Raw genomic sequence first — 10,293 nt, 5'->3', positions numbered from 1 at the left:
AATTTTGGTACTGTTCCTTTTTGTTTTCACCTGACTATTGTGGCACCAAATTTGATACTCTATAGTACTGCAGTACCAAAATTTGGTGCTATCTGCTACATGCACAATCATTCAGTTACTGTTGCTTTATACAGTACCAGTCTTTGGTGGGTAATATGCCAGCAAATTTGTAGAGCCAAAATATGGTAAGTATTATGCTAATAGTTTTAGCTGATTGCTGTTGTGTACAGTTTTTTTGCAGCTGGAGTTATAAAGCCCAACAAAACGGTGGTAATAAGTAGCCTTTCTGGTACTATGCAATAACTATCCACTTTCTCTCACTCATCCTCCCCTCCCTTGCTCTCATCATCTCTCTCCCTTGCTTCCTGTCATCCTCTGCCTTCCTCTCATCCAGCCATGAACAGGGACTACTCACCTGGAAACTCCCACTTGTCACTAACTCCAAAGTCACGCTTGTCACCAAGTAGTAACAGAAAAGTACAAAAGCAGTAGCTAAAAAAAGTACATGTACAAAAAGATAATTATCATTAAATGCCAAAGGCAATGTACAAGCATACAGAATCTTTTACACATCAGGGGAGTCAAAGCGGTACGAATACCCCTCCATAGATACAAAGTAGTTAGCAACGAACAAGGAAATGTTATCTTCAACATCAAACAAGGGATTCCGGTGGCTGTAAGCAGTGGGGAACTTATCAGCTAGCCACCCGAAGATCCATGGGAAAATGACATCCATAAGATACTTTGGTTTGTGGGGTCATAATACTTAGGCTCATATGACCAGATGCAGTAGCACGAGTCGTAATCATTCTTCAAGGTCTTGTATCTCATGTCGTCCACAAGGAGGGTGTTCGTTTCATTGAATTGCGGATACTTGTGCCACACTTTTCTTAGGAGCTTCAGAAAAATAGGCTTGTTACCGAACTCCTTCGCAACAAGGACTGGCACATCTTTGAGTTTGGTAGCCCACCTCTCACAATGAGACTAACAGGTAAACCAAGCAATTAGAATAGCAACACAAATAAGAGTACCAAAGCTAACAAACAGTACATAACAGTGAAAAGGTACCAAACTTGGTACAACACAGTACCAAAGTACCAAATAACCAAAGTACCAAACATTATAAAATTGTGTACACAAATGTTACCAAGCACAGAACCAAGTACCATAGTATCAAAGCACCAAACAGTACCAAATTGTGTACAAAGTAAAAAACACAGTTTCAAACTACCATAGCATCAGAGTACCAAAGTACCAAAGATAACCAAAGAGTACCAAATTATGTACAAAACAGTGCCAAATTGTGTACACATGAACAAACATAGTCCAAAGCAACATAGCACCAGAGTACCAAAGTTCCAAAAAGTACCAAATTGTGTTAGCAGTGCCAAAAGTACCAAACTACCAAATAGTACCAGATTGTGTACAGAACAGTAGCAAAGCTAGCCAAACAGTATCAAAATCAATAAAACCAGTTGTGAAAGTTAAGGGATAAATACCTCAAAAGAGGCCTTTCATCTTCATCAACCGAGGGAAGCAAGCATTGATTATGGCCATCAAGTTCTTCCTTTGGCTACATGACCAGAGCATCACGTCGCATCGCTTCCTCAAGTTGATGATGAAGTCCTCCGCATCAAGTCTGACAACACAATATTTGTATTGAGACACTTGCACACCTCGGGGCCTAATTCCATCTGGGAACGGGAGCTGCCACAAATCCTTGGGTGCTTCAACATAATCCTTCAGTAGCACTTCATTGACATCCAAAACAACAAGGTGCCTATTGCTTGCCATTACATCTATCGGCATTGATGTATCCGGTGGTTGTTCATCTAGCCACCAATGGTCCCCTGTTGTAGTACCACTAAACGATATGAGTAGAAGAACACAGCCTTTTCGCAAAAGCAAAGTTAGACATTGGGCACCAATAAAAGGTTACAAAACAATGACAGTAGGACATGACAGTTTACAAACACATTGACACCTTTCAAGAGTAGAGCGGCATGACACAAAACGCATTGACAAAAGCAAAATGGGCTGGTATTTCAAATTAGTCCAGAAGCAAGTACAAAATGCTGTAACATCAGGAGCTAATTTTTGCACGCTTGCGGCTTGAGACCACGACCAACGGGGTGCTTTCTACATTTCATAGCGAAGAGCTCGAAGAGGGTGGCTGAATCATTGCTATCACCTGTTTCTAAGGGCGTTGCATCAGGTGTCTCCTCCGCAGCTCTGTCCTTCCCCACACCTTTTGTATCCTCCATGCCTTTAGGCAACTCTACACCTTCAGCCTCCTCTGCACCTTTAACCTGCTCTACACTTTCAGTAGCTTCCCTCGCCTCTTTGGCCTCCTTCGCGCTTTTAGCCTCCTCTACACCTTCAGCCCCCTCTGCACCTTTAGCCTCCTCAGCACTTTCAGTAGCTTCCCCCGCTGCTTTGGCCTCCTCATTGCTTTTAGCCTCCTCAGTGTCTTTGGGCTCCTCTGTACCTGCAGCCTCCTGTGCACTTTGAGCAGCTTCCGCTGCCCTCTTTCTGTTCTTCCTCCTCTTTCTACCTGCCTTGTCCTTTGCAGGTGTTGATGCCGCAGCCAAAACCTCTGCCTCTAAGAGAACTTCAACTGTCACCTCCTCAGCACTTTCAGTAGCTTCCCCCGCCGCTTTGGCCTCCTCATTGCTTTTAGCCTCCTCAGTGTCTTTGGGCTCCTCTGCACCTGCAACCTCCTGTGCACTTTGAGTAGCTTTCGCTGCCCTCTTTCCGTTCTTCCTCCTCTTTCTACCTGCCTTGTCCTTCGCAAATGTTGATGCCGTAGCCAAAACCTCTGCCTCTGAGAGAACTTCAACTGTCACCTCCTCAACAGCCGGCATCTCTTCATTGTTCTTCTCACCTTGGTCAGTCTCTTGCTTATCAACCTCCTCAATCAGATCACTTCCCCCCTGTTCTTTCTCCTCCGGTCCCTTTTCATCTTTGTCTCTCTCTTGCACTTCCGCTTTTAGTCGATCTTCCCCCATGCTTGAGTCTACAGCAAGCTCAGCCCCTTTCCCTTCCCTTGTGTTGGCATCAAGGTCTTGTAGTATTTTTTGCACTGACTTGTAATGATCTTCTTTAAACATGTAAGTGGCATCTGACTTATTGTGACCAGGGAGATCCTTCCTATCCATTGGGGTGTTATCATGGGTGTCCGCACCGAAAGATTCTCTACCTACATATGCACAAAGATGAAAGACAAGATTAGATCATCAATTCAAACAATATAAACATATAGTGTCCAACACAAACACCCCACTTACTCTTCAATAATGACCTCCCTGACACCCAGGCCTTTGCCTCCGAAGGGATTGCGGTGTTGCAATGTGCCTTCACGCACACATCTCTTGTTCTCAACACAGCTGCAAAACACAATGGATGGTACTGATGCCTGTAGGGAAGCACGAAGGTACCAACCACGTAAGAAGCCTCCAAAGCCTCCCCACAGGCAACACAAGTACCAAACACATGAATTGTGTTGGCAAGGTCCACAACATAAAGCCTTGGAGTCAATGTATATTTCATCCCCCTCTTCACATCAGCACACAACTTATGTACAAATTCTTGATGGTCTTGGGTCTCCAAGCATTCATTGTGGAGCTTCACATACTCCATCTGCAAAACAGACATACTCTATCCACTTATCCACCAAAACAAACAATTAGCAAGGAAGTACACAAGCAGTACAAAAATTGAACCAGAATAGGTACCAAAACAGGTAAATTGTACCATAACAGTTCTAAACAGCACTAAATGGGTACAATTAAGTTTCAACAACTCCCAAGCCAAACCCAAGCAGAATAAAAATAGTACTAAAAAGGGTCAAATTGTACCAAAATAGTTTTAAACAACACTAAATTGGTACATGAAGTACCAAAAACTACCAAAACAGTACTAAAAAAGGTTGGATTGTACCAAAATAGTTTTAAACAACACAAAATTGGTACATGAAGTACCAAAAACTACCAAAACAATACCAAAAATATAGCAAAGCAGTACCAAAATAATATCAAAATAGTAGCAGAATAGTACCAAATAGTACTAAAATAGTACCAAATAGGTTACAAACAGTGCTAAAAAGGTAGCAAATCAGTACCAAAATAGTAGCAAATAGTAGCAAAATAGCACCAAATAGGAAACAAAACAGTACCAAAACAAAACCAAATAGTAGCAAAATAGTACCAAAATAGGTAACAAAACAGTACCAAGACAAATCAAAACAGTACCAGAAGGTTAACAAATCAGTATCAAAATAGTACCAAAAGGTAACTAAACAGTACCAAAACATGTAAATTATGCCAAAACAGTTGTAAAAAGCAATAATTTGGTGCAATTAAGTACCAAAAACACACAAGACTCCCAAAAATACCCAAAAACTTGTCACAGTGAAATTCCAAACTAGTACCAAAATAGTGCAAAAAGTACCAAACGAATCGAAGAAAACAAAAAATACCAAAGATAATACCTAGATAGCACCCAAGACATATTTAGCACTACCATATAAGACCAAATAAAAGCTCAACTTCAGTACCAAAACACTTCAAAAGAGTACCACATGAAGCAAAGAAGCACAAAAAGTGAGATTAGAAGGAAAAAGAAGAAAACATAGAACATGTCTGGGGTCCTCCGCATATAAAGCAAGCAACAATTCCATGAGCTTTAACACTGAGCTAACAAAAATAAGCCATAGTCATGAGAGAAGAAACCAATTTGGACCAAGTATCCAATGAAGGGGTATCCCAAAGAACTTAGGATCCATCTCTTGACCAATTCTCTAGTCTTCCACTTTCCCTTTGCTCTAGCACAAACATCCCCTCTCATATGGTGTGTTGTCCACCATGATTATCAACGTATGCAAGACTGGAGGACTTCCAATTCTCTAGTCTTAAGTGCAAAATCAATCCTACCCAATAGATTACATTCTCTACTCTCTCTCTATGGTGACAACACAAATCACCTCTACTAAAGATTCCCCTCAAATGAACTCGATTGTGTTTCTTGAGCTCTACCTCACTGCCTTACTCTCCTTTAGAACCTTACGCCCCATGGCTTCCATGATCGCCCATACTATTTCTATTTTGGTAAAGCGCACCTATGCTTATTCTCCCGACTTCCAGGTTGTTTTCACCATCTTGGGATCACACTTTGCTATCATACACACATTGTATCTTCCTCTACATTGTGTTTTGGAGGGGCTCATTTTTCTCCTCACATATAGCCAACCCCCTAAGATGAAACACATTCATGTGTTTCATTGCATTCTATGTGCTTCAATCTCCTCGCTCATAAATCATTTTATACCAATTTATATATAACAAAAAATATGATCTAGCATCTTAGCAACCCCGTGGATCAAAGGGGTAGGTAGTATTGCATCCTTCCAAGCCATCTAAACAATTTGATCCATCCACCTGGATCAAAAATTTGCAAACAATCTTGAAATAGCATTAGGGTCTTGCACCATCCACGCAGATTTACTGTGCAATATCCTGTCAACCTCTCCACTCCTATTAGCACTGCTCCCTTCATATGACTCAACACTCTCTATATTTCCATCAAACCTTCATATTCATTCCCATCCTCCCCACTATCAAACCAAAATCCCAAGACTATCTGAGAACTACCATCCAAACATCCCAAATCAACAACTTGTACTCCTTGACATCCCTCGCTTCTTCATTCCACAATTTGCTTATGGCATTCAACACCTCATCTTCCCCAACACACCCTTCAATATCAACATGGGCTTTGAACTACTCAACATCACCAAGATTCACAGACTCATCAAACAAAATAGAGATACCCTCCACGACATCATCCAACAAGGCATCTACAGCACCATCAATACCACCATCCATATCCTCAGGCTCACATAGCTATTAATCCACGTCAGCATTCTCATCACCTGTATCCTAAGAAAAGGAGGGTGGCCACGGAGCAAGCCCATTGCAGCGAGCCAATTTGCAAATTATTTTCAAATCAATACGAGATGCGAGCAGTTTCTTGTCATGTATCCATTGAAAGTGAGCAAGAATGACACATGACATACCAAAAAAAAAAGCAGGCTTACTACATGACATGCCATACCACCTTCAAGACATACCACCTTCAAGACAATGTATTCAAGACACAAAATAAAAGCAGGCTTACTACATCCACCAAAAATGCTACATCCAAACTGTCTTTAAATAAAAGTTCAAATATCACGCTACATCCACCAAAAATGCTAATATATAAAATGTCTTCTGTATCCACCAAAAATGCTACATCGAAACTGTCTTTAAATGTCTTTAAAAAAAAGTTCAAATATCACGCTACATCCACCAAAAATGCTAATATCCAAAATGTCTTTTGTCTTCACAAAAAATGCTAAGATCCAAAATGTCTTTAGTCTTCTTCAAACTGCAAAAAAGTAAGAAATTAATGAACATTGCATTTATAGAGGATTATGGGGTATTAACAGTGCCTTGTCTTATTAATTTGGGAATTACCTTTGTAGAATATGGCTCCAATAGCTTATTATATATGCGATGGTCCTTTTCAAAGATAATAACATTACGTTCCATGACCGCTGCAATAAGTCCAAGAGTTCCAGTCCCAGCAAACAAGTCAACAATAGTATCCCCTGTCTTTGAAAAGAGAGATACTATGTACTTGCATAGCCTCTGCCCTCTTTGGCAACCACCTCTCCAAGGCTTTCCCTTTCGTTTTACCATATCCTCTTCAGGAACACTACATAAACAGAGAGATGAGAGACCCAAAAACCTAAACCCTAAATACATAGACATTGTTTTTAATCACAGATCCAGAGTCGATCCCTTACATATCTTGAATGAGGTCTTGTTCCAGATCTAATTCACTACCAAGATTTTGCTCTTCCACCTTATCTCCATACATCCGTAAATACTGCCTTGGTGTACTTGAGCGTACAAAAACAGATAGAATAAGACATGCAACCTGTAATGAAATCCATTCAAATAGTAGTGAATTCCTTAGGCTATAAGTTGAAATAGACATAGACATAAGAATTTTTGTAGAAGAGAAGTGTGCAGCTACCTTTGTTACAAGTTGTCCCATCTTCTTTCCCACTGGTGGAGTGCATTTGACCACTTGTCGATGAAAGACCACAAATCCTCTAGATGTTGCCTCATGCTCTATCTTCACTCCTTCTTCCATTGTATAAAGGCATGTTATGAAGCCATGATCATTAAGACAAAAGTCTACAAATTGAAAAGTTGCCTCATATAGACTTTCGCTAACCACATTCCAAGGTGGCACTCTGTGTCCCAAACAACCCTCAACAACGAGGTTTGAGGGGAAGTCTACAAACACCATCTCCACACAATAGTCAGTCCTTTTCCCATGGACTTTTCCTTTATTACAAAGCACATTCATGGCTTCCAAAACATGTTTGAATAGAGGGGATGGCCCTTCTATGTTCTTACAGTCCCTTGCAAGGTCCTCGATGGAGGTATTGAATGCATATACCATGCCTGCGAATTCCCACAATGCAAGAAGAAACACAGAAGAAGATTGATTGGTAAGAGAAAAATATTTATCACCCCAATAAACATACACTACTGTTAACGGCATGATATCACCTTTCAAAGGTGCTGGTTGGATCATAGACGAGGCTACATGTACATTGCCCGAAGTACTTGTTGTTTGATGTACTTCTCTTTGTCTCCTATTTGCATCCAATGCTTGACTCACTATATCCCTCCCTAGGTTAACTGGTAGAGGGTGCATTCTAGATGTAGAGGCTATAGATGTGGCATGAGAGCTCGTAGAGCAGCCACGTACTGCAGTCAATGGTATACTCTGCACAAAGACAACTTATGGTTATAAATTACATCATCAAAAAACTTTATCATCGTGCAAAAATCAGAGACAACTTATGGTTACCTCATCAGAACCCTCCACTATGGTCATCTTAGCCAATATAGCTAAGTGTTGATCATGTAATTGAATTTCTTCATCTGGCACAACAAACCTCTCCATGTCTAGCCACCAGGGGCATCTTGTCTTTTCAACACTTGATAGAGGCTAACCAAGCATTTCAAAAATAGATAACATACGTTTTATCATCATACATACATTTTATCATCATGACCATGATTACAGAAAACACTTACTCTCCCAAGGTGCAGATCCGCATATATATATCGTGGAGTATCCTCGCAAATCCATAACAACACAAGAGGTGGTATGGCCTGTACTACACCACTATCCACCTCTTTCAGCAGCCATCTAAATTCCAAATGGAAAGGAAAACTAAAGTCAATAGGCTATATAAGAAGCATAAGGAGAAGAAATAAAATTGACCAAGTTTTTTTTTTACCTATAAACAACTCGATGTGTTGCAGAGCGTAGCCCTTTTTGTGTGTCCATATCATTGCTAAATTTTATATCCCCCTGATGAACTCTGAAAGCTTTTTTGAAATACTTTCGTCGATGAAAGACGACATAGTTTATAAAGGAATTAATGGAAGGTAAGGAGATTCTATCACAATTTTCAATCTCCTCCAGAAGCTTGGAGCCATAAGAACTTATTTGTAGCCAGAACACAAATGAATGTAGCCACTCTCTAGCTTTTGCTTTGTCTTTAGGCAAGTACTCTATCTCTCGAATGCTAGCTTGTGAATTATCCAACATTCGAACTAAGAATGCCTTATCTTCATCCCTAACTTGTGCAGCCCCAATCATGTTCAGTTTCTCTTCTGTCGCAATATGGGTCCCTGTTGCATGCCAAGGAAGTGACAAAACAGCACGCCAAAAGTATTCTCCATTGGCAGGGTCTGCTATGCGGGCAAACTTTCCCACCCTATTCTTATACAGAATTTCTACCTCTCTTATCACCTTAGCCCTTCCGTCTACATCCATGCCCTTAGCCTTGACCTCGATTTTCATCTCCATATCGTCCTACAGAGTCCATTTAATTACAAAATTACTCTTGCATACATTAAACATATTTCGCATAATTAAGTAGATCTTGCACACCTTTAATATCTTGCATACCTTAAACACAAGCCATGCCAATATATTTATTGGAACAGAAAACCAGCTTTTTTTGCCACGAGTGGGGCACTTTTTCATTTCATTCTCCATCCAAGCCTTGTCCTCATCATCGAGCTCTGCAAGGAGGGTAGTCTTATCGGACTCACCAATTCTCCTTATTTGGAAGAGCCTATCCCCAAAAGTTGTTGGTACAAAGGCATAGTCATGCATCCTAGTACAACCAATGCAGAGAGTTGAAGCAACATCATGCAATCAATGCCAAGAGCAAAAAAGAGAAAAATAATAAAACATATACTTATTCAATCTGGAAAGAGAAAACATCAGCTCTCCAACGTCAGCCTTCTCGAATTGTAGAAAGTCACAGGCCACCAGACAATGCTTAGAGATGTCATTTGGAAATTCTGAGTAAAAAGAAAGAAGATGATAAAATTATATTAGATGCATACATAAAATTGTATAAATAGATAAAAACATTTCAAATCACCCTCACCTTGAGCAATCAAATCCATCCAAGATTTATAGCGGTTGTTTCCATCCAGTACATGTATCATTTTACCCTGGATGAACGGTCCCCATTCTGGCATATTTCTGAGAGACTCTTCAAAAGTTCCATTCACATCCCTCCATGTTGAACTCCATGACAATGTTGTTTCTTCAGTCAGAGGAGTCTCCTCTCCATCCAAATCAAACATGGACACCGTGAACGCCCCCTTGCTTTCAAGATACCCACCAAGGTTCTTGAATGCTCGACCAAGGTTCTTATCAGTACTGGGGCATAGTCTCCTTATGGCCTCTGTTGGAAGAAGCCTACACAAGGGGATCTTGGGGGGGGGTGCTGAATCTAACTCTAATTCGATCGATGAATGCAGTTGGAGTAGAGGTTTTAAGGATCTTTCCGAAAATTTCTGCTTTGATGCTCTCTGTTTTTCTTGTCTCAGTTGTCAATGTGTCTCCACCTTCTTCTTCTTCATTATCATCCTCTCTATCATTCCCATCTTCTTGTCTATCATCACCCTCTCTCTCATCCTCCTGTCTATCATCCTCTCTATCATCATGCTCTCTCTCATCCTCCTCTCTATCATCCTCTCTATCATCCTCTCTGTCATCATCCTCTCTCTCATCCTCCTGTCTATCTTCCTCTCTATCATCATCCTCTCTCTCATCCTCTTGTCTCTCATCCTCTCTATCATTCTGTCTCTCATCCTCTTCTTGTCTGTCATCCCTGTCTCTCTCATTCTCATGTCTATCATT

General features: G+C 40.6%; 1 protein-coding gene across 1 annotated transcript; it reads right to left on the bottom strand.

The window, feature by feature from the left end:
• Positions 1 to 407: 407 nt before the first annotated feature.
• On the bottom strand, positions 408 to 9,252 carry LOC147642137 (uncharacterized). The gene is made up of 15 exons (XM_086802597.1): positions 9,043 to 9,252; positions 8,366 to 8,946; positions 8,160 to 8,274; positions 7,930 to 8,070; positions 7,081 to 7,845; positions 6,848 to 6,981; positions 6,516 to 6,756; positions 5,649 to 5,777; positions 3,288 to 3,555; positions 2,711 to 3,199; positions 2,489 to 2,617; positions 2,130 to 2,296; positions 782 to 984; positions 600 to 674; positions 408 to 492 (listed from the first exon to the last, which is right to left on the bottom strand). The coding sequence occupies exons 1-15, from the start codon at positions 9,250 to 9,252 to the stop codon at positions 408 to 410; spliced, it is 3,732 nt and encodes a 1,243-aa protein (XP_086658723.1).
• Between the last annotated feature and the right edge of the window lie 1,041 nt (positions 9,253 to 10,293).

Source organism: Cibotium barometz, chromosome 1 (assembly GCF_041138505.1).
Source record: "Cibotium barometz isolate CiBa-2024 chromosome 1, ASM4113850v1, whole genome shotgun sequence".
In the NCBI taxonomy this organism is placed as follows: Eukaryota; Viridiplantae; Streptophyta; class Polypodiopsida; order Cyatheales; family Cibotiaceae; genus Cibotium; species Cibotium barometz.
The sequence above is the reverse complement of the archived record's forward strand: the minus strand, read 5'-3'. Positions and strand labels throughout refer to the sequence as shown.